The sequence below is a fragment of the Gouania willdenowi genome, chromosome 4 (assembly GCF_900634775.1).
Source record: "Gouania willdenowi chromosome 4, fGouWil2.1, whole genome shotgun sequence".
Classification (NCBI taxonomy): Eukaryota; Metazoa; Chordata; class Actinopteri; order Blenniiformes; family Gobiesocidae; genus Gouania; species Gouania willdenowi.
This window is the reverse complement of record NC_041047.1, coordinates 41,250,192-41,275,973: the sequence shown is the minus strand read 5'-3', so window position 1 is coordinate 41,275,973 and position 25,782 is coordinate 41,250,192. Positions and strand designations below refer to the sequence as shown.

Below are 25,782 nucleotides of genomic sequence, written 5' to 3'. Positions count from 1 at the left end.
CCATAATCTAAAAATGTTCAGCAAGAAACACTGGTTTATAAAAGCTCTGTGGCCAGAGCATGGAGGTGGAAGCATCATGCATAGGAATGCTTTCAGTTGTGTTATAATGTGAGTTTTTTGGACCTCAACAGAGTTTAAAGATCATTGTGTTTGCCTTACATATCTTTACCTTAACATGTATAATCCACAAAATGACAGCAGCAGTTGAGTCTTTTAGTCTATTTTATCACTTGGAACCTTCACATGAAATAAAATAAATATTGAGTGTGCACGTTGAGCAGTAAAGTTCATGTGGTGTTTCATGCACTGCAGATCAGTCAGATATCACTTTGCTTTTCAATTATCTTCCTTCACTAATATAATCATTGGCATTGGCCACTGTAAACTCTGTAAATGATGATTAAAGGGGAACTATTATGAAAAATTCACTTTATAATGGTTTTGGTTTTAGCCTCATTCAGAGGGACAAAGTTTAAAAAGTTATGTTTCCTCCTTCCCCTAATATTTCACATTTTGTAAAAAGTCAGCTCCAAACGGGTAAGTTGGATTTTTCTCGTGCCTTCACAATGTAGAAACTCCTCCTCCTGACAATCCTGGCTCCTCCTACCCTACATAAGAATGCGAGCTCCTCCCTCTCAAACTACCTCAAAGGTAAAACAAACATAGTGAAGGCAGGTTGATATTACAGTTAAAATGAGAGTTAATATGTTTACGTTCAGTATATAGATAATCCAGTATATAGATAAACCGGAGTGCTCACAACAGTTTCACTTTTAGTAGCTGTTATACCACCTTCTATTGTCTTTATGGGATGATCTGACTAGTTTGTGACCCAATGCAACGCAGTGGTTTGATAAAACACAATGGACTATTGACTTTTCCTGTTGTCATAAGAGGCGTGGAGGACAAGAAAGTGTCATAGCAGCTTATTTGAGTGTTTGAACCGCTGACTCAGCTGATAGTTGAGAGTTAACTTCCCTGCGGCGCAGCTTGAGCAGTCACAATCAGTTTCATTTTTAGTAGCCGGTATACCACCTTGTATCGCTTTTATGGAAAGATCTGACATGTTTGTGACCTAATGCGACGCAGCAGTCGGACAAAACAATGGACTATCAACTTAAATGGACTAGTTCTGGTCATAGGAGGAGAAGAAAGACTGTTAATGATTTATTGCTGCTGCTGTTGTGATAAACACACACGCTGAGCAGCATGTGTTTATGCCTATTCATACTCAAAAAACAGCCTGTTTTTAGGAGCGCTGTGAAAGTGACTTTTCAGAGGGCTAAAACTCCAGAAAACAGGCAAGTCTGCGAAAATAAACCTCAAATACGACTGTATGTTGTTGACATTCTTAGAACAAATGGAGACATACGTGGAGTTTGTCCCCAGTGGTCAAAAGTTTTCATTACAGTTTTTCCAATTTTTAATATAACTTACACAATATACAAAAAATGTAAGTGCGAAAAAACACAGTGACTCGGAAATAATAAAAATGCTGATACAAATTTCAAAGATTCACAAAATAAAAGCAAGTAAAAAAGTTTTTTATAGGACCAGCCGATGACATGTGACCCTCCTGCTTCCCGTAGCAGCTGAGTGCTTTGGTTACAACATGGAGGACACCACGGGTGCTCCATAGACTCACTATTCTGTTATTTGTAGTAATGCACTGAGAAAACAAGCCGGCTGGAACAGAGAACAAGCAAACCCTGCACTCAGTGTCTGGATATAAAGCAGTGGATTGAGCGGCGTTATGATAATCTACTCGCCCGCCTACCCGCAACAAAATCGGCATCCATCAGCCGCGGATGCATAATCAGTGATTGCGGAGTAACAATTTTAGACTTTAATGCTATAATCTACATTGTTGTACTTTTAAATTCTTTTAATCCATATGGATCATTTTATTCTCTCCTACCTGTTGTTTAACTTAGTGATTTACAACTGCCAGCAGGTCTATCCTTCCATGTTAAAGTGTATCTCACATATTAAAGCACATGTATCGAGTGTTGTATGACATATCATGTAGAACATAATACATAATAACACTGCTTAATTTTAACAACTTTACTTTCTCCTTCTTTAAGTTACAGTGGGTGCTGAACATTTCAAGCTGCATTTTGGATTTATTTTGGCAGGTCTATAATACAGCTTTCAAAACTTTACTTTACAGAAATAATAAAAACAGTTAGATTAGTACATTTGTTTTCATTTCTTATCTGTGAAGTGAAACTCGAGTCGTTTTATTTATTTTTTTGTTTTTGCTGCCCCCCTATAGCATAATACTGGACCTTTAATGGCATGTGTTTCACATCCTTTGCTTCACTGTATGTGTGCTGCACACGTCTCTGAAGTGACTTTGCAGCTCTGACTCTTGTTGGTTATCTTCTTGTGTTTGGACGACAAATGTTTCTTTTCTCATTGTTTCCTGAACTCTCAGAATTCTACTTTTCTCAACGGCAAAGAGTTCACTTTGGGATCTCTGACATTCAGTAGAAAATGAATCCTCTTCCCTTCATTTCTCGTTTAGTTTTTTTTTTTTTAATCATTTCACTGGATTCAGCTTCATGCTCCTACTGCTTCTTACTGAGGGATATTGACCGAGTGCTCCATGCTAATCAAAGTCTCTAACTTGATGTCAGTTTTGAAGTTATTCTGAAACAGACTTTGACAAAGCTGAATGAAAGTGTGATAACACATATTTGAAAGAATCTCATTTTGTGAATAACTGGAATGAACCATTATTTAGTGTCTCCTGAATAGATTTATTTGTATTGTTTTTATCATTTACAATCATCTCCCTCCTGATGTGGGACCAGGACTGACTTTTGTATTTTCAGTTCATGTTCTAATCAAGATCATTTCTATCATCAATTTGTGTGTTTGTTGTTGTTGTTGTTTTTGTGTGTTTTTGATATTATTCAAATTATTCTCTCTGTGTGTGTTTTTAGTGTCATTTGTTTGTTTTTTTTAATATTGTGTTTCTCTGTTATTTTTGTGTATATGATCTTGTATGTTTTTCTCTAATTTAGTGCATCTTTGTTGTTGTTTTGTGTATTGCTGGTATTAGTAAGTATTTTTCTCTCCGTGGCACAGGTGGTAGATGGTCGTCTTCTGATCGAGAGGTTGGGGGTTCGCAGTACCTGACTATGTGTCGAAGTGTCCTTGGGCAAGACACTGAACCCTAAGTTGCTCCCAGTGGTCGACTAGCGCCTTGCATGGCAGTCCTGTCCCATTGGTGTGTGAATATGAGAGTGATTGGGTGAATGAGCTGATATGTAAAGCGCTTTGGGACTGCTTCAGTGTGGGGATAAAGCGCTGTATAAATCAAGTCCATGTCCATTTTATTTGCTCTATTTATTATTCAGTATATTTTGTCTTATTTTGTGTGTTTTTGTTGTTTTGTGACTTATTGAGTGTGATTATAATTTTTAAAAAATAAAGATAAAAAAGATAATGTTCACATTTGTTCATTTCTCTCTCTCTCTCTCTCTCTCTCTCTCTCTCTCTCTCTCTCTCTCTCTCTCTCTACCCCATGTAGTGCCATCGTGTACCCCCATTTGAGAAACACTGCTATAAAGCAACATTACACCAACCACACCTTGATTGCTCACATTCACATTTAATTTTGTTACAGCTCATTCAATACTATTTTACAACTTTCTGCCAATAATAGGTGTGATATTCATTCAAGGCTTTTCATTAGTGATGCTCCAAATCCCCACCGTCTAATAAAGCTGTTATTGAACCTTTAATGCTGTTGGCAACTCATCACGCTTTATTCTTCCTCATTGAACCCTGTCCACCTGTCCACCCATCCTAATCTGTTCTTGTAATACCACATGTGTTGTTTTCTCTTTGCTTCTGCTTTTTCTCTCTGAATCCTTCATTTTGTTCTCTTTACACTTCTCTTTATTACTCTGAACTTATATTCTTTTGCTTTCTAAACTGTAGAGGAAAACGCACACTGGCTGCCTTGCAGATATAATGTTGGCACGAGACATCTTTGTCAGTGACGTGCCGTGACCACTAGGGCTGGGTAAGCACGTTGCAAATCGAGACCACCAATGACAATTTCGTATGTTTCTGCTGGCAAGTATTAATTCAATTCAAATCAATTTTATTTGTATAAAGCAATTTACAACAAAGTCATCTCAATGCGCTTATCAAAATATAAAATTCATAATAAGAAAGAAAAAACCCAACAAGATCCACATGAACAAGCATTTAGCCATTTAACAAAATCAACATCGTAAACACCATTAAAAAACATAAACAATTATTCATAATAGTCTCCATAATCTCCCAACAAGATATATCTCATGACACGAAACATTTTCTGAGCTTACCTTTGCTGAAGCTCTGGTAGCTCAGGTGTTGGTCTCCCATCTTTTAAAAGCTGTCGTTTTTCCTCAAAAAAAAGTTTCTCTATCATCTCTAGCGCTGTCATCCTGACTGTAGTGTTATCCCGCCCACTAGCTAGAGAACATAGCAGCAGCGGTCACGTGGGATCAATTCACTAATGTACTGTGAACTTACGTATAGCATTTAGCATAGTGCGGCTACGTCCAAAAGCAGCTTTCTACGCTGCCTTTAAACGTAAATGGTTGTCATCTTGGGGACCTGACTGCGCATGCGCAAACACGTAAAAACACGCAATGGGAACGGAGGCAGAGGAGCAACGTGCCTTTGGGAGGGGGCGTGGCCTCCCTCTGCCTTACAGCGGAATGAGACTGTGCAGTTGTTCCAGGAAATAGCGCTGTTTAGTAATTTGGGCTATGAAAATCACAAAATGCGGACACTCAAACTTATAGGTACTGTAGGCTATTGGAATTGGAAAAATAAATAATTTATAATTATATTATAATTAAAACAAATAATCAAAATATCAATTCACCCTTGGGTAGGCACTGCCTACCTTGCCTACCCTGACGGCACGTCACTGATCTTTGTACATGATAATTGGCTTACACCTTTCTTCAATGTGTTGTCTATCTACAGTATCTTTTTCCACACAAGTGTCAGACCTGTGTGTATGTGTGACACCTTTTAGTCTCTCAAATGGAAACATGGGGAAGGCGATTTTAATAAATCAAATTGAGATCAAGAGCAGCACTTTTTACACAAATGTGCTGCACCATTTGAAAACCAGGAACAAGTTTGCAGCTTCATTTTCTGAGAAAATGTTTGGGTTTTTTTGCAAAATATGCTTGTTAAAGTTGTAAATAAATCACTACATATTTTAAATAACCGTATCAGGTTTATAAAAAATCTGTGACCGCAGGTGGCAACAGTTCCAACCCCTGCAGCTCGGTGGACATTTACTTCTCTTTAAAAATGTTTGTAATTCTTCTCCAGTCTGCATTTACTTCACCCACCGGAGCGTCATGTTTAAGAGGGTGTAAATAGCTCCTTAATAGCTACGAAGAGGTTTCAGCAGTTGATGTAGCAGTCTTGTTCTCTACTGCCGAGAAGCAGCAGCGGTCACAGATTTTTTTGGGTCACAGACTTTGGCACAACACCGGCTTTGGTGAAGGAAGCTGTAGCTACCGTAAAAACAGCCCAAACAAAGTCTAAACGCTTCCTCTGAGGAAGCCTCGGGGCTCAACAGTTACCGTAGACTCACGTTAGGTGAAGCAGCAGTGTTCCTGGGTTCACTTCGCCTCTATAGCATGTCCCGTGTTCCAGGGGCTGGCGGTGTTGTGCCAAAATCTAGAACACAAAAAAATCTGTGACCGCTGTGGCTTCTCGGTGGTCGAGAAGAAGAGTGCTACGTCACCTGCTTAAACCTCTTCATAGCTATTAAGGAGCTACATGTATTTACACCCCCTTAAACATGCTCCAGTGGGTGAAGTAAATGCAGACTGGAGAAAAATTACAAATGTATTTATGGGGGAGTAAATGTCTGCCGAGAAGCTGCAGGTGTTGGAAATGTCACCACCTGCGTTCACAGATTTTTTTGGGTCACAGATTTTGGCACAACACCGACATTCCGCTGCCACTCGGTTCGGCTTCGGATCTTGGTGACGTGATCGACTAGTCGACATCGACTCAACTAGTATGCACATAAAGTCAACCTTTAAAATTATGAAGTCGTTCAACCCCTAGTGCCGAGAGGCTTCTATAATTTTGGGGTGTGGAATTCCACATCTGATCTAATTTGTTTTATTGAAGTGAAACATATGGCTACATTGGATTGTTATTATTAATAACTCATTCAGTGCCAGATTTTGTACCCCCCTCAGTGTTTTTGAGCATTTTGACTGATTTTAAAGACAATCTGAAATCTGACACCAGATTCTGAAAGATTGAAGCCTCTACTTTCATCAAAAAAAGTCAGTGACTTTAAAGCTATTTTAGTTTTAGTGACAACTCTAACATCTGAACATTGTTTCCTTATATAAAACAAAAAAAACCACTAAGACCGGGCTTTTGATGGCAAAATTATTATTTTTCTATCTGGGTCAGAGTTGAATGGATTTCTTACTGTATTTTGGTGTTCCTCCAAGTTTCTCTCCTGTCAGTCTGCACACACGCAACTTCCTCTTCCTCCCGGACATGCAGAGTGTCACTGCGTTCCTCGTTCCTTTTATGGTTTTATCTCACCATCGCCACAGTATCCATGAGTTCCACACATGCTCTGGTCAAGTGTGCGCTGCTGGGAACGTCAACTCTCATTCGTAGCGCCATTTTCTGTCTCATAAATGCCTCTTCTCCTCTCCCTCTGAGCTCTGCTGAGCATGGATGATCTCTCATCCAAAGGTGCGCTGCTACCTCCTACATGTCACCAATTATTTTGCTATCTGGCTCACAGGCTGGGGGTATTTTGTACCCCCCCCCCCCCCCCCCCCTCCCGACGCGCAGGGATGACCCGTTTGGCCCGGTTAGTTGATGGTTTTATCTCACGATCACAACATTATCAATAATCTACTCAGGTCCACACATGTTCTGTGTTAGTATGCGGAGCTGTGAGCTGCTGTATACGTCACAATATCACTCTGTTGCGCCATAATTTCACTCGTTCCTATTTCTTCCTCCTTTGCTGGGTAGCATCAGTGGCTAATCTCTCATCTAAAGGTCGACTGCTGCCATCCTCAGGGCTAAGTTGGTCACTACAACACCCCACAGCTTAGATATCGATGAGTTTTCTAGTAATCCCCGTGCAAAAACGCAAATGACGAGTTATCTCGTCAATGGCACTGAGTGAGTTAAAGTCATATAACTAAAGCTGGCTGTTTCAAACACTCGTTGGAGCTGCTCAGTTTTTTTCTCGTCCTCACCTCTTCTGACAACAGAAATAATGCATTTAAGACAGTAATCCATTGTTTTTCCGACTGCTGCATCACATTGAGTCACAAACATGTCATCTCAACATAAAGACGATTCAACTCTATTAACTGCGGATAAATCACATGAATATCTAAAAGTTATAACAGCTACTCACAGCCATTACTGCAGGGTTGGTTTGATACCAATGTACAGCCTGTGGTTCTGCTCCCTCAGCCTGCTGCTCTGAGGTGAAGAAAACTACAGAAACCGTTTTCTCACTTGTGTTCTTTAGAGAGTGACAACATTCAAACAGCCATAACTCTTTCAATATTATTTGATTTCTATGTGTGTGACACCAGGCATGTGCACAGACATTTTAGGAGGCAGATGCTCAAACCAGGGAAAAAAGGCACCCCATTGTGACAATTATTCATAAAATTAATATTATTATTATTATTATGGTAAAAAATCTCAGCAGGATATTTCCAACTTGTATACAGTAATTTTATTTGACAACCAAAACAAACTCAAATTATCAAACTGAATAAATAAATAAATTAGTTCTCTGTTACACTGTTTAATCATGTGAAGCCGATTGAATTGTCTTGTGTATGAAATGCATTATACAAATAAATGTGCCTTGCCTGGAGGAATCAGGCCGCTGATGAACACTTTAGGCTGCAAACAGCTCCCAGTTTTCAACACCTCAGACTGCTCCTTGCTGACATCATATGTTCCACAATGATTCACAACATTCTTCACATTTGGCCATTCTTCCTCCACAATGTGCAAGATTTTGTCAACCAGGTCTGGTACTGTGTCATTAGGTAAACAGATTACTTTTACATTTCTGCTGAACCTCTTTTGAGCATCTTTAAAGTGTAACTAAAGCCCCAGGTTTTTGCTGACCTGCCATTAGGAAGAAATTCAAAAAAATACCTTGATTATGGATGTTACTTCTGGAGCAGATAAGACACGCCCACTCACAGTTGCCCGGCCCCACAGTGCTGCACAGTGAGTGCACAGCCGAGCTAAATTCAAATAAATTTACTAAAATGTTAAAAGTTGGACAAGGTTCAATCAACAACACTACTTAATACCCAAATACATTTATATTCAGTAGTACAAAAAAAGTGGGTTTGGGGTTTAGCTACACACATTACCCACGATCAGAGTCTTTAAGAATGACCATTTTAAAGTAAACAAAACTACTGAATTTGTGTAATTTGCAGAACAGTAAAACTTTGTTTAAATTATCCTGCTGTCTCTTTTCCTTCATTAAACATGGCAAAGGTCAGCAAACAGCTAGACTTTGAGTTGGTTTTTTTAGGAAACGTTGGACCAGTAGCGATGCAATTTTTTCAGCTGTATTATTGATGTGGTTAATTTAGCACCAAACAACACCTGAGGATAGCAAAAACACCGTTATTACCTGTTCACCTTTCTGTCAGATGCTGCAGCTGTTTCGTCTGTGGTGTAGGGGCGGAGGTGGGAGGGGAATAATTCTCATAAGAACTCAAATAAATGAATGTGTTGCTCCAATTTAGTGGATGTTTTCTGATTTAGTCTTTATCCTTTATCTTACATTGTTGTTTTTGCGAATAATGCTAAATAACATATAACATGTCCTTGTTTAAATAAAAGGTTGTTGAAAAACTCATAAGATATTTTTCTCTATCTCTGTCTGTTTGTCAGGTGTCAGTGACCTTTGTGGTGGGCTCACGGGTTGGTCTTCAGAGCAGCAGTGACTTCAGTCAGATGGGGAGACCTTTCCTCATGGGCACCGTAGCTCTGGGTGAGTCAGCCTCTTCCTCCAGCTACACACACACACACAGTGAACCTTTTAAAGACGAAATAATCCATATTTCAAGGTTTATCAAACATTGGAAACTAAATACTTGTAAATGTAAATGTACTTAAAAGTCAAATATTGATGTTAAAGGGAGTTAATGATTAGAGAGTAATCCAGTATCCTGGTCTGCTGATGGGATGCATTAGTTTAACGCCAACTTACATTGCAGATCCATTACCTCTAGCTTTGATCTTTACTAACTGGGGGTTTCCACTGGATACGTCTCCGATCCAGTTTTGCTCCACTGGCCGTCGTCCGGTAATTTCCACCGGTTGCGTTTTGAGTGCGCCACGGTGCACTCCGGTTGGACGACTGTGGCGTCACGAGACAGAGGAGTTCTCACAATATTTATTTAATCGCACGAGAACGCAGTTAAAGGTATGCGTTATAAATGCAACAATAAACAGATAAACAGGTCAGTGTTCCTAACGAGGGAGAACAAGAAGGTTGGACTCTCTGGATTTGTCATAGCCACATTTTTTATCAACAGCCAACAGAGAAGAAATAAAACTGTACCAGTAAAACATGAACTAAATCAAAGTTACTGCAGTTTACAGTGCAGTTACAGTATGAAAGGAATCTATATAGTGCATGTGAATTTGTTTTTACACATTATGACGTTTTAGCGATGTATTTACTTGAAAAATAATCTGAAGTGTTTTATTTTGAAAAGTAACCTGCTATTTTTTTGCGGAATACGTGCTTAATTTCCTGTTTAGCTTAATTTTCTCTGTGCCGATTGATGCGTCGTGCTCCAGTGTCCGCTAGAAATAGAAGCCCTGCGTATATCTGGTGGAGGGCACCGGACGACCGCATCTGGGAAGGAGCTGACACGCATCGCAGCGGACCCAGTGGAAATGAACACATAGACTAAAGTGGAAACCTATCAGCTCCGGTGACACGGTGGTGACGTAACACAGCGGAGCCGCATCCAGTGGAAATTGGGGGTTACATCATCATCATCACCGTTGTCGTCATCATTACCTCAACAAAGACAATTACAAGCTTTCCCTTTGGTTCAGAGCAAATCAGTGAAAGTCAATTCAGGAAATGTTCACACTTAGTGAAGTAAAGCTAGCTATGTTATTGTTGTGTAGAATCTAAACACACACCATTGTAAAATGTGTGTGTGTGTATTACACCTTATGGACCGATAAACACACTAAACTAAACTGTGCTGTTTTACTTCAGTTTACTGTAATGCTACTTTATAGTACTCTACCATGTTTCTCTACTGATTTCTCTCTTACTTCCACTTTCTAATAAAACTCAGTGGAGTCATTTTTCAAGCCGATTAATGGCTGTTTCGATTGAAACTGACATTATTGAGTTTGAAAAAAGCACATTTATTGCGTAACAGGCAGCTTCTTTGATATTTGAAGGTTTGTCCTCCTTGAAGAGGGTCTAAATGACTGATTGCTATGTAGTCAGCAGGTGCTTTAAAAGCCTGAGAGCTCTTTGTAAACAGTTTCTGTTCATTATCTACTGAGAGCAGCCCCGTCAACAATATTAAATCTAATGATATCCTACAAAACAGGCTTGATCTGAACTAGAGTGAATCTGCGTCAGATCATTTGGTCTGAATGTGAAAAATAAAAGATGGCTCTGTAACACTCAAATCCAGGGTGACTGTTTGCATTTAGCAAGATGTCTGTTTATTTCTAATCTGTGACATTGTCATTCTAATGAAATAAAGACGGAGGAAGAGCTCACAACTATCATTGATGGTTTCTCTCCCAGTTCTCTGGGACAGTGCAGCTCCATGGAGGTTTTGCTCCACATTTTATATATTCATCACATGAATATCTAAAAGTTAAAACAGCTACTCACAGCCATTACTGGAAGGTTGGTTTGATGCCAATGCACAGCCTTTGGTTCTGCCCCCTCAGCCTGCTGCTCTGAGGTGAAGAAAACTCCAGAAACTTTGAGCACCATTTTCTCCCTTGTGTTTTTTAGAGAGTGACAACATTCAAACAGCCATAACTCCTTTAATATTATTTGATTGCTATGTGTGTGACACCAGGCACATGCACAGACATTTTGGGAGGCATTTTGTTCCAAAATTAATGATATTATATTAATACAAGCTCCTCCTCCTCACCTACAAGTCCCTCCATAACCTGGCCCCACCCTACCTCACCGAGCTCCTGCAACAACACCAACCCACCTGCCACCTCCGCTCAGCCGACACCAACCGCCTCACTCCTATCACTCGCACTAACCGCCGGTCCTTGGGGGACCGAGTCTTCGCCATCGCTGCCCCCACCCTTTGGAACTCACTCCCACCGCCCATTAGAAACTCGGACTCACTACCAAACTTCAAATCATTACTCACAACCCGCCTGTTCAAACTGGCTTTTCCATAAACCCCTTTTGTTTTGTCTTATTCACCATGTAAAGCATCTTTGAGTGTCCAAAAAAGTGCTATACAAATTTCATCTGTTATTATTATTATTATTATTATTATTATTATTATTACAGGAGCACGTTCCAGAGGGTACATAGAAACATATATCAATTCATTAAAAAAACAAAACAAAAAAAAAAAACTTTCCTAGTTTTGTTTCAGGCTATTTTGTTTTTGGACAAATGTACCACATACTAACAACAATATTAGTCAAAAACACTGTGCTTTCTTGTAATTTATTCAAACTGGATTAATTTATCCTGGAGAGATCACACTTCTGACATCAGGAGAAACTAATTAGTTATTTTACAAAGAAGGCAGTATTTACTTACTGAAGAAAGTTGCATTATTTTCTTTAAATGCACAAATATTTTGAATTTGTGGATTAGGCTTTGTGGATTAGGCTACACCACATACACGCAGGTGTGTGTGTGTGTGTGTGTGTGTGTGTGTGTGTGTGTGTGTGTGTGTGTGTGTGTGTGTGTGTGTGTGTGTGTGTGTGTGTGTGTGTGTGTGTGTGTGTGTGTGTGTGTGTGTGTGTGTGTGTGTGTGTGTGTGTGTGTGTGTATTGGCCCTGTGATGGGTGTGGATGACAGTAGCTATTAACTTTTATACTTCAAGTACTATTTCATTTAGCTTATTTTTACTTGTACTTGAGTATTTTATGTGTGACTTACTTCTACTTGTACTTAAGTACAATTACAATCAAGTAACAGTACTTCTACTTGAGTAGGATGTATCAGTACTCTACACAGTACTCTATTGTCCAGGCTGAACACTTCACTCCCAGTTTGCTGCTTTACTGGATGTTCCTAAAATATCTAACAGTAGAACAGGAGGCAGATTTTAAACTGCTTATTAGAGAAAGTGTATAATTAGGAACAGCTCAGTTATTGACTATTGGCTCCTCTTGGTCTGTGGCATCAGACTGGGGGGTAAAGGGTACTGAATACCCAGGGTCCACGATATATATATATATGTACAAAAATGCATTTTATACATTTTAATTATATTTATTTTTTGATTTGATATATTCCAATTACAAATAAATTACAATTACTTTCTTAATTACAATGACTAATTACTGAGCCTGAAATATATAACCTAATAAAAGTGTGTGCGTGTGTTGTTGTTGTTTTTCCTTTTGTGTTTTGTAATTATTTATTGTCTTTTTTACTGTATCTGTCATTTGATGCAAACTTGAGGATTGAGGACCCCCTCGAAAATGGGGCTTATCATGGGGCTTATCTGCCAAATGAAATGAATTTGAAATTTAAAATTCGAGTTAACTTTCCTCTTGTGTTAGCTCTCTGTTAGCATCTGTAACGATAACAGGTCCTAAATCATCTGTAAAATACACTAAAAACAAATATGTATCGTCTAATTTCTTTCCTCTTTATTGGTTAACTTCCTAATCAATGAAAATATAGATTTTATTTTTTTTGGTGTGTGTGTCTGAGCATTTTTTGTGCCAGTATACCCTTTGATTTATTTATTTTTAAATGGTAAAATGTTGGAAAGCTTGATATGAAACATATTTTAATAATTGTTAACTAAATATGTGTAGAACTGTACATAGAACTGTCACATGGTTCCACATTTCAACGTAAAATTTTAATTGACAGTTTTCATAGAATTTTCATGGGAATTACAATTACAAAATCAATTATCTAAACTCAATTACAATTTAATTACGATTACGACAGCAACATATTTTTAAATGTATAATTATAATTACGCCATATTTGTAATTAATTATCAATTGTTACAAATATATTTGACCCTAACCCTGATACCCACTGGGCCCAAACTGTGGTGCTACGCCCCTGGGTGGGGGTGAGGATATGGACCAGGCCTCGCTCGGTGGGTTGTGATGAATCTCTCACTTCTTTGTCCTACACTGACTCTGTGCACCTTCTGCTTCATTTCCTTCTCTCTGGGTCTTGGAGTGGGGGCGTGTCCTAGGGCTGTAATGGAGGAGGTAAAGTGGAGGAATGCTCCTCTGTAAGTGAATGTGACGTTGACCTGCTGCTCTCTGTGTTTATCTGCTCAGGAGGGATCGTGAACGTGATGCCTTTGCTCTTCTCACAGATTTCACACAAGAAAGTGCAGGTAAAGTTGCTCCTGGATGGAGTCCAGCTCTGCTCAGCGTGCTGAATGTAAAGGATTACTGCAGGGGCCATGTTTTAGTATTCGTCAGCATGAACAGCAGCCTGAGAAAGACAAAGTGTAGCTTTGGAGGAGTAGTGGAACTCTCACAGATCAGAGGTCAACACTCCTGGGCTTCTTCCATCCTTCTGTGACTGTTTCACAAAAGAAAACAGTTTTTTATTTATCAAGGAAAAGGCTTCCAATGCATGTTTAAAAAGGTTAATATTTGCTGTTTGCTTCAGTCTTTACTGGTTCATTTTGAAAATCTACTAGCTGAAGACCAGACTGCATTTTTTTAGAAATGAATTCACAAGATCACTCAGAGAGTCAAACCTCCTCCAGGCTCCAAATCTGCTTTTCTCCAGATATTGTCAGTTATCTGGATCATTAATCCTGATCCTGGTACTGGGATTATTCACACTGTAAAGACATTTATATCACATGGCTGTGCTGTTGGTTTTGAAAGGTTCTTCACTCCCTCGGAGGTCCAATACTGACCCAGATGATGTCTGGAATCACAACTAGGGGTGTCACTTTAACGCGTTAATCGTTTTTTTTTTTGCACCGCAAACAGCGCGAAACATTTCTATTGATGCACCGGCTACAGCGGTAGAAGCTGAGCAGTTTGAGGAGTCTTTGGCTGCGTCCGAACAGTCCCTCCTATCTTCTTTCCTATCCATTGTTTTTTCACTCCTGGAAGTGTTTCATTACTGGCCATGATAAAGAGTGTCCAAGTTCTCTTTAAAAAAAAGAGGCTCAATGCTTCCTTTTTTTTTTACCTCCTTTGGCCTAGGAAACACTGATGCATCCTTTACCAAAGGATACCAGATAATGCTGACCCACAATTTTTTGCGGCAACAACATTTAAAGGGACACGCACACCCGAGGGCTGACAAGGGACGAAGATCATGCAAATTCAATGCAATAATATGCCTTGAACAACTTTAAATAATCTAAAACCCATATCTTATTATATGTAAGCCACATTATCAGATTATAACTGACATAAAACAGACACTCTGTGGTTCAAGAAAAAGGAATCAGAGACATTTTTAGCCACATTGTTTTATTCAACATAATTCATATTAGTGTATTCATTCATATTTGTTCCTCGTAGCCTGGGAGATTCTATCATCATCTGAAATTTGTAGTTTTTTCACCACCAGACGTCACTAACCTTCCCGGTCGTCAGATTATTACGTCACCTAGTTGAAGTGCGTCTGATTGTCAAAACAAACGTGATGGCCTTTTCCTTAACCCCGTGACATCATCCACGGAGTTATGGAAAAGTGGATAGGAAAGGAGATAGGAGGGACTATTCGGATGCAACCTTTGAGGGCGTTAATTTTAGTTTAAAAAAAAACACCCCGGATGGAAAACTAAAGCCCAGTTGTGTGCAAGTTGTGCAAGAAAGAGTTTTTGGATCACCGGAGGTTTTCCACTCCTTATCCTGGGAGGCGGTGGAGCAGCGTCGCAAAGCTGATCAGCTGTGCCGAGGTGTCGTTAGTATGAGGGGGGAAAAAGAGATTTTAACTGTGGTTCAGACAGAAGAATGTTACATTGTTTCTCAAAGCAGACGTTTCAAATAAAAAATGTGCTTTATAATTTTCACAGATTTCAATGACATTTACAAGCATTTGGAAAACTCCATGTTCCGTGATTTAGGCAGCCCAAAAAAATGACATCATGGCCCAGCCCGCCTCCCTGGCTTCAGATCGCCTTTGTTGACAGACTACGTGCTTTTGGTCAATTTACGTGCGGTGAGTGTGTCAGGAGGAGAGTGGCGTGTAAAAAAGTGCTTATGTCCAGACCGGAGAGTACGGTCCGTAAAGCGTAAAACAGAAACAAAGCAGTGAGCACAAGGGGTTTTAATCTCCTTTTCTTTTTTTTCTCTACCTTTTTATAATGTATATATTCCTCGTTTCGTGTAAACTATACTTCTTGTTTTAAAGTCTGATGTTACAGTAAAAGCCTGGCCTGGGACAAAGGCTTTAAATTAGCCTGAGAAAGAAGCCTCGTATACGACACATTTTTCTCTGTATCTAAGGCAGTGTTGTTTATTGTCCCTGATAAAGAAATGAATAAATAAAATCAAAATTAGCCATGAAATGCTAATAGTGGAGCTGTGTACAGGTGGTCATGTTATAACGTTTATCTGTGGCTGTATGTCCTTGACCTTGTAAGAGTGTTGTCTAATTGCTAAGTTAAGCAAAGACTGCACCACAAAGTGTTGGTTTTTCATTTAACACGGAGGAGGTTTATTATTATTCAGCCTTGGATTGTACAGGCAGGCCAACGGGAGTTCTGGGTGCTTGTTTACTGCTTCACAGCCAATAAAAATGCACACCACACTACAGGCACAAATACATTACTGTCAGCACAACTCTCACAAAGGTACCGTACCCTAACACAGTCCCTGCTGGCACTAGATAGATCTCCTCTGCTGTTGCCGAGCAACCAAATAACCAAGCAAGATGACGAGCACTATGATGACCTAGCTACAGCCGGCACCTGCAGTACAGCGCTCATTCCGTGAAGTTAAAATGAAAGTACAAGTTATTTTCTATCATCCACAATGCGTAAATAAGTTTTTACCACCTTTGGATTTCAATTTAAATGTTGAGTTGATTTGACAAATCCCGTTTCCCCTGTTAGGTTTACTCTTTCCATCAAACTCAGAGCAGTGTCAAAAAACTCTTTGGAGCGCTAACAGGAGTGCTAAGAGGAGCGCTAACAGGAGAGCTAACAGGAGAGCTAACAGGAGAGCTAACAGGAGCGCTAACAGGAGCGCTAACAGGAGTGCTAACAGGAGTGTCAGTGCCCTATCCTTTCACAGGCCTGATCCTTTCAGATCCTTTGAACGAATGCGCGTATACTACGTCACTTCCTTTACTCGCAATTTTTACGACAGAGCTTCTGCGATGTGATATTTGAATGTAAACCAACCATGTGACGTTTGTTAAATATTTTGATAGTACAAATGTAAATATGTGACTGTTTTGTGGTGTTTTTAATTGTTAATTTAAAAAAAGAAAAGAAAAATAGGAAAAACAACCGCAAGACGATATACGTATACAAAAATGGATCAAAACATAATACACATTGACAATCAAAAACCAAACAGAAAATAAAATAAAAACCAAAATAAATTGGAATTCACTCAGAACATAAATGTCTAACTAATTTTAAATAGCAGGGTTTCAACCTTTTAAATAGTGCAGAAACTGCCGTAAAATAGGCCGACCGGATGTAGAGATGTAGACGCGTTTCGCACACGCGTTGAAAGGATCCTAAAGGATCAGGCCTGTGAAAGGATTGGGCACTGAAAAGGAATGGAGAACTCACACGAGAGCTAACAAGAATGCTAACAGGAGTGCTAACATAGAGTGACCAGATGTCCCGATTTCCCCAGGTCCCGGTCGATTTCCCCCAAACCATTGATTCGTCACTGTTTATTATGAAATGAACGTCTGTTGCCGCTGACAGAAAAGACCCTGAAAGCAGCAGCACATTTAGCTTAAAAGCGTGATCTCTGTTGACTGTGAGCTGTTAATCACAACAGTTGCCATAGTAGCGCTTGCACTATAAATTTATTCAAAAGCTCAAAAGTCTTCCACGTGTTTGCAACTCGATGCTGATTGGTCAATGGCATTGACAATATTACTCCTTGCTTTCTCCTTCAACATGCTATGCAGAAAAACAAGTTTATTTTATTTTTTTAATTATTATTATTATTATTCAAAACAGATTTGTGTTAACTTAAAATGTTGCTTTTTTTTTTAATCGATGGCCACTTTAAATTTGGTTCAGCCGTGTCAAATGTATATTTCATCCAAAAGGAAGAAAAATTAAATATAATTTATGTGACCTTTTTTCATTACAAATAAAAGCATATGCAAATAGTTTATTTTGAAAATCTGTCATTGTCTTTGGTTGAATTACTGTCCCGGTTTTGAGTTTTAAAAATCTTGTCACCCTATGCTAACAGGAGCGCTAACAGGATAGCTAATAAGCAGGGGCGGATCTAGAAAAAATTAAATGGGGTGCCCACGATAACGATGTTATTGCGATAATCAATATAATGCAGGAAAATTAATCCACATTACATCACGATAACTGTCACTGAAGAAATTCAGAATTTATCTACTGCACTGAATCCATTTCACAGGAATTAACAAACATTGTCAATCAATTTCACATGAATGATAGCCAAGTGTATACAGCACAGTGACTCTTCTTAACACTCACTGACCACAAATAGTCCAATGTCTTTGTTATATCTTTAAGGATAGACTGATACAAAATATTGTTAATGTTTCTGCAAATTAACTTTAAATCATTAAAAACAAAATGGATGCGGAAAATACAAATTTCAGTGGTAGTATTATCAACTTCTCTGTAAACATGGACACCAGATATCAGTCCTGCTTAACAAGCACAATGATTATATCCTCTTCATTTCTGTAAGATTCACCAGGTAGCTTCACCATGTTTTCTTTGACAGACATTGATTTATAGATGCACAGAATAGTGTCTCCCTCAGGAAATTTTGATATTTTAAAAGCTATTAGTAGGCCTACCTGTGCCCCCAGGGGTACTTAAACACCTTACAGGAGCTCACCAACTATGTAAGCAAATAAATTCACTAATTTACATTATTAATGCACACTTTACATTAGTTATTTTCTTACTTTCAATAGTAAATATTAGTTTTACTAGTGAAGCCTAAATATGATTAATATTTTTGCCATAAAAAGTTAGAAAATGCTAGAAGGCTACTCAACTATAGAAACAATAGGAAATCTAAAAAAAAAACTGTACTAATCTTTATCATTATTTTTAGAATCGTTTCACGAGCTCTTAATTTAATTATGTTGCAGAACTTTAGTAAATTGAACAAATGTCCTTTCTGAAAGAGGATGTATGAAGCTCTCCTCAGCCTCCCCAAACGTGCGCACATTCAGCACACACCGAACACACTCACATCAGTGCACATTGCCTCACACACTCAAACCTACACAATCCGTGAACACACAAGCTGCAGCGTAGAAAATACACTCAAACACGCACTCACCGATGTCTGAAGGCAGTGAAACGTCAGTCACGGAGGGAGGGAGAGTCCGGTGCCATTATTCCAACTTTTTTCTTTTTGGAGTGATACAAATGTGTGCTCACGGAAAATGCGTAAGGGTTGGCAGTTATGTTTTTACATTTTTCCTCTCATGCGACAATGTAAACAACGCACTTCCATGCCGCTCTCGCGATACTTCTTCGTTGGTGTTTTAGAACTTTAGCTCGCAGTCAGGAAGCGGCAGCGGGGCATTACCGGTTGGCGGACCGCGGCTGCATAGTTCCATGCCCGTGTGTATAAATTAGGGTGCCAGTAGGGGTGGCAAGGCTTTGTTGTGGGGTGGGATTTGCCACCGGTAGATCCGCCCTGGCTAACAGGAGTGCTAACAGGAGCGCTAACAGGATAGCTAATAAGAGTGCCAACAGGATAGCTATTAAGAGTGCTAACAGGAGAGCTAACAAGAGTGCAGTTGTAAAACAACAGGAGGAGGTTTTTAGACTTTGTGTTTTTGTTTAGATCCTGTGGTTTCGGAGAGCTGTGCTCGGAGGTCTGACTACCTGTACTGTACTTAACATCCTGTGGTGAGTCCAGATTATACTTTCTACCCTTTAATCATAGTTGTACAGGAACTATATTAAAACTGCCTATTAGAATATAAGCTAAACTAAATATCTTTTGTCATTAAAGCTGCAGTATGTAAGATGTTTTTGGCGTCAATTGGTAAAGAATCCATGATTATCTTTGAGCATATTGTAATCCAAAGTGTTCTGAGTGGACAGTGAATCTGTGGACCTTCTGTTGGTTTTATATTTAGACTTTAGAAATCTAGGAGCGTCACACTGGATTTCAGCCAATCAGAGATCTTTCTACAGAGTGCTCCATTGGCATTACTATTGTCTGCTCGATGACTGAAGGAAATGCGTGCTCACATACCATTGATAGTAAGAGTTTAATGGCAGACATTCAAGCAGAAGGCAGAGGAGTGGCTTTGAGCCTCTTACTGTCCTCATAGCAGCAAGTGATACATGCTTTCATGTCTATAAAACATCAGAAAACTGCAATAACACAAGATAAAATTTCTACATTTGTCACTAGTCTATATTGAGAAAAAAGTTGCTAAGAGCTCCACAGTTGTGCGTTCACATACCGGTAAGGAAAGATAGGTTTCAAAACAAGCGTGGTTGTTACTATACAAGTCTCACGATTCTACATACTGCAGCTTTAAAGCGGAAACAATAGAATACTGCTCCTTTTTTAACTTTATTAAAACATCACAGCAAACGTCCAATCCCATGTATAGCTAAAGAAAAAAGTGTTTTAAAGCTTAAACTGAGGAGGAGCTGAGCCACAACCTGCATACATGAGGGTAATATTCAGGACAAAGTGTATCTATTACCAGCAATTAAGAATCTGCTTTTAAGCTTTAGTGCACAGTTTTCCCACCAGGACACAATCTGCTGTATTTTCTCCCAGAGGAGCACTCTTTAGTACGGTGCACTATTACTGTGAACAGTGTCCACTTTACAAATAAGTAGGCATAGGCTGGGACTTCAAAGGAGGTCCACATGCCTTTTATTTGTAAAATATTAATAGCACTGGGTTACAGAAGCTTTCATCAGGCGCTGGAATCAATAGCATGAAAGTATAACACAGACACAATAAACCACGCATCACTATTAAACACATCCGACCAGCTACAGAACACAACTCTGAGACTGTCACCCTGAAGCAGCTATAGCAGGTGGAGCAGTTGTTCTCAACCTTTGGGTCGGGACCCCATTTGGGTTCATGAGACACTGGGAGGGGGTTGCCAGATGACTAGAAGAAACTAAGAATATTTTTACACCAAACTTGCCATATTTTGACCTATTTTCATCACTTTTCTTTTGCCATATTTTTTCTCCTTTTAATGCATTTTTGCTACTTTACTCCCATTTCTGCTAATTCTCCATCAAATTTCAATGCCTTTTTGCACATTTTTTTCCTCTTTCAAAACATTTTCAGCACAGAGGAACCCTTTCCACCACTTTTCTAATGTCACATATGTTGGCCAATCATTGTCACTTTTAACCTCTTTTCACCACAATTCATGGTTATTTCTGCCAATTTAACCATATTCACGATGTGTCATGCCCATTATTTTCCAGTATATACTAATTGTTCCAATATTGACACTTTTAACCCTTTTTTTTTTACCACTTTTTCTGTCCCTTTTTGGCAACTCTAATTTGCAGCTTTTATCTAATTTTAACCCAAAATCCCATTTCAAAACTGTCACTTTTAACCCATTTTTTTCTGATTAAAGCAATGATTTCCATCTTTAATATGACTATATACCAGTGATGTCCCGAAAAAACAAGTAGTAGGCTAAAAAAAAAAGTAGAAGTCTAAAACATGCAGAGAGAAATCACTGCGGCAACGCTGCCTGTGACTCTTTTCTTCATTACGAAGCCCAGTATTGATGGCTGGCTTGTAGTGTGACGTTTGGGTGGCATATTCACTGATCATTCATCTTTTGCGTGCTTAGGGAGAGTGATTTGACCCACTGATGAGAGAGGCGTGTAAAGCTGCTGCTTGGTGGAGCGTGAGATGAACTCTCACGAGACTGCACAAGATTTAGAAAATGGCCACTGAAACAGTGTGGCAAAAGTTGCTCAAAGTGTGGAAAACTTCAATCTTTCATGGATTTTAACAATTCTGTCTGTGCTACAGGGGTACGGATTCATTTATGAACATGTTTAAGAGTAGAAGGCAGCCAGAAAAAGAGTAGTAGGCGATTCCCCTCACCGCCTACGCTTCTGGACATGCCTGCTATAAACTATTGCCCAAATAATACTAAACTTCCTGGATAACAGTGGATATTATTCAGATGAATGAATAAATGTGGTTATCACAGATTCATAAAACAATGGACCATCATTTTGCTAGTTTAAAGGATGGACCCCAAAAAGCTCTCCCCTTTATTCCCCCTTATAGATGGCCCTGTCTCCACGTGGCTGTTCATTGTTCATGTCCGTGTTCAACCACCTTCAGGTACAGTGGGGATCCCTGGTCTCCCTTTATTTTGGGGGTCGCAGCCTAAAAAGATTGAGAACCACTGCACTAAAGGGTCACAATAACTGCGTCTCACACTGCCCTCCACCTGTCACAGCTGGTACTGCGTTCAACACTGAGTAAACACATGCATTTTTACATGAAACTGATGATAATGGAGTTTGCATGTTCTCCTTGAACAGAAATGTCACAGTGTCCACCTTGTGTGTGGTAACATGGGCAGGTTAGTTTAGTGCAGCAGCAGGTTCTCAGTGTTGGGGATTGCCTCCATATATACACACTAAAGCAATTCTCTTCCACTGACTCTGCTAAATGATGAACTCTGTTTTAAAGTGAATATAAATCAGGTCAAGAATATCCAATTTTAATAAGTTACAGATGTAATATGTTCCAATAGTTGTTGGATTAAATAGAAGTTGAAGTATTAAATTATGGCTGTGACGCATTTTATCGAGCTGTGCTCTACAACTGCTTCCATTTGACCTTTGGTGTACCTTAATGATCAGCTGCTGGCAAAACAGCTTAGAGCAGCTCCACACAATAAGTTGATCTCCTTTGGGATACTTCTGTGAGATTTACGAGAGTTAGGTCCAACCTACACGCTGGATAGTGAAGGCAGCGATGTGTGGCAAAGTAATGCTTTGTAATGGCATTTTTCGCAAGAGGCTCTTTTTATTGATTCATCGTAACATTTCAGACATATTTCAACAGGTCTACTTTCTGTACACAACATCTGTCCTACACCTACAGTTCACCTTTGTACAGGTAACAGCTGTAGTTTGCTCTTAATCCATCCGATGACTGACATGTGAGCAGAGGGGGGCAAAATACTAAAATTCTAGTGTTTCCCTGCATGAACAGGTTTTTAAACATCTGCATTTTTACCACACATGACTCATCGTGTGTGTGTGTGTGTGCATGTCCCTCAGCTGTGTGCGGTGCTTAAGTTGAAAATCATCAGGTCCCAGAACACAGGCTGGGTTTTGTTCTGGCAGTAAGGAATACATTTTTTCAAGTGCCTTTTGCTAACTAAATGGCCCAATAATATCACATGAACAGCAACTAATTAACCAAAATGTTTAATAAACGAATGATTAATCAGCCTCAAAGAAGCACAGACAATCGGCGTTACAGAGCACATCTGTCTCTCATCCTGAGTGACAGCTGTTAAATCTGCCATGTTTCAGCACCAAGGACGGAGCAAAATTGCAGCTATTTTAGCCACTCTAATTCCAAAGGTCACTAAACTTTCAAAACACAAAAACCCACAAATACAAAATATTTACAAACTTTTACACCAATAACATAAGGCCATAACTCACCTAATGATTCAGCAGCACAGCAGAAAATGAAAATAAAATGCTTGCTTACCTTTTTATCTGTCAAAAATAGCCATGGAGCCCTTTGTGTCCCCACAACTTTTTAATGTTTCACAGCCAGTTCTCCTATATTAGCATTGTTGCTACATGTGCTGCTACTTGCTAAGCTAACTGCTGCTGTGCTGCTGCTCTTTTCCATGATTTCCACAGAAATAAACTTGGACTTCTTGTTGTGGAGGTTAAAACAATTCTTGTATATCCTGGTGCTGTTCCAAGGTGAATGGTGAACTGTTAAACTTTAGATCTGTTTAAATATGTTAAAATCAAAAGATTGAAATGGGAAATCAGTGAGTATTCGCCATGGTTTTCAGTTTTCTCCGACAGTAGAAAAAAAATATGAAAAGGCTAAATATGGAGCTTATTTGTTTGTGACTCCTGAGGTGAAATATTAAACACAAGCCTTATTCTTTGTGCAAAAAGGCAAACGATAGTAAATGTAACATCCTCTGTTAGCTACACTTTATAGCCAGTTAAAGTTTATGTCCCAATACAATGCCTCCCCTGGCTAAGTTGAAAAGGCCCAGCAGTGGTACTGTTAGCTAACAGGGTCAACTATGGATGAGTTACCCTCCGACACGGGACAAAAAACGATTGACGTTTCTATGGAAGTGAGACTACAAACACACAGAGAGAGAGAAAGAGAGAAGAAAAGCAGAGCCAGGATTTAGATCTGTTTTCCTACAATGACGTCAATGCTAACTGATGCTACGTTTGTCACTTAAAGTTGATATCCGGAGTTTCTGAGAAATCTGTTTATGTATGATTCTTTTGAAATTCATAAAAATACTAACTAGTCTTACACTATGATCTATTGCCGGTGGTCATTCATATACATTAATGTATATAAGTCCCTCCTTCGTCCTATATACAATTAGAAACAATCGCCGACTGCATATTTTTGAGATTGTCAATCAAGTGAATGTGGAACTGTGCACAGAAACAAGGCTGATGCGTCACAACAGCAAACAGGTAAATATGATTTTGGCTCTTACCTGATCCATAGACCTATATCAATGTGACCCGATGCAACCTTGTTATGTTCCACGATGCACGTGCAGAAAAGTAGAGGCGTGGGTTCTGGTAGATTGTGGAGGCAGGGGGAGGAAGTGAGGCTGTTGAGGGCGGAACATCGAGACGTGTTCTCAGAAACTCCGGATAGCAGCTTTAACTGGGCAGGTTTTTCTACAGTTCCTTTAGCCTCATTCAGAGGGTCAAAGTTTAAAAAGTTGTGTTTCCTCCCTCCTTTGTTATTCCACATTTTGTAAAAAGTTGGCTCCAATTGGACGAGTTGGATTTTTGCCCCAATAATACATCATAAGTGGGAAACTCCTCCACCTGAAAATTCTGGCTCGTGTTACCATATAAGAACGTGAGCTCCTCCCTCTCAAACTATTTTACAGGTTGTGATTTAATATACAATATATTTTATACTTTGTTGTCCTGTATTTAAAGCTACATAAACATAAGATTAACCCTGAGGAGCAGTGAGCCGCCACGGTGTAGCACCCAGGGAGCAGTTAGGGATTAATATAAGGGACTGATCAACATCCCACAGTGACGGACCAGAGAGAACCAGTGAGCTTATGATTCCAAGCCTGCTCCCTTAACCACTAGTCCCTTTATCCACAGATAATATATTTATTTTCAGTCAATAAATAATCCAGTGTATAAGTAATTTGAAGTGCAGTGTGATCGCTCACAATCAGTTCCATTTTTAGTAGCCGTTATATCGCCTCATATCACCTTGGACATGATCTAACTTGTGTGTGACCCAATACTACGCAGCGGTTGGACAAAAAAAATGATTATCACCTTAAATGGAAAAGAGGTGACGATGGCAAGAAAAAGACTTAGCAGCCAAACATTCCAGTGAGTGTTTGAAACAGCTGACTCAGATCCAGTTTACGCCGCTGCTGCTCTGATAAACACACACCTTGGAGCAGCGTTTGTCAGACTCACAATTACAATAGCCGCTTAAATAGCCATGTGTTTTATTGTAATGTGCAGTTTTTTGGCTGAGAACAATAACAGTGTGTGGATAGCAAAAGAATATCGCTATGGTGATCAGCTGTGGTGTGGAGTTAGCGTCTACTGTCATGCCAACTCATGCATATGCATGAAGGCCCCAAAACAGACTGTTTTTAGAAGCGTCATGAAAGTGACACAGAACAATGGTTCTTAAACTCTTTTGAATGCAAGTACCCCCTTATGTTCGACTATTACATTTTGCTCAGAATTCTGTGAAAAAACAACTTTAGAGCATAATGATGGAATTAATGAGTGATAAAAACCCATTTAACGAATATCCTTTTGTAAATAACTGGAATGAAACAGTATTTAATGCCTCTTGAATAGATTTATTCATATAGTTTTTATAATTCCCTGTCATCTCCCTCTTGATATGGGACGGAGACTGACCTTTGGATTTTCACTTCATGTTCTAATCGAGATCATTTCTATCATTATTTTGTGGGTTTTAGATGTCATTTGTGTATGTTTTGTTGTTTGTTCATTTTTTTATTATTCAGTTTATTTTTCTCTTATTTTGTGTTTTTCTTGTCGTTTTTGTGTGTTGTTGGTATTATTATCCCCCGCCATA

The 25,782-nt window shown here is 39.2% G+C and overlaps 1 protein-coding gene across 1 annotated transcript in view; it reads left to right on the top strand.

Annotated features, from left to right (window-relative positions):
* LOC114462241 (uncharacterized) overlaps window positions 1–25,782 on the top strand; it is a 134,977-nt gene that overhangs the window by 69,352 nt on the left and 39,843 nt on the right. The window contains exons 10-12 of the mRNA XM_028444933.1: window positions 8,965–9,064; window positions 13,582–13,640; window positions 19,267–19,331. Coding sequence (XP_028300734.1) covers window positions 8,965–9,064; window positions 13,582–13,640; window positions 19,267–19,331 — 224 coding nt within the window. The remainder of the gene's footprint in view (window positions 1–8,964; window positions 9,065–13,581; window positions 13,641–19,266; window positions 19,332–25,782) is intronic.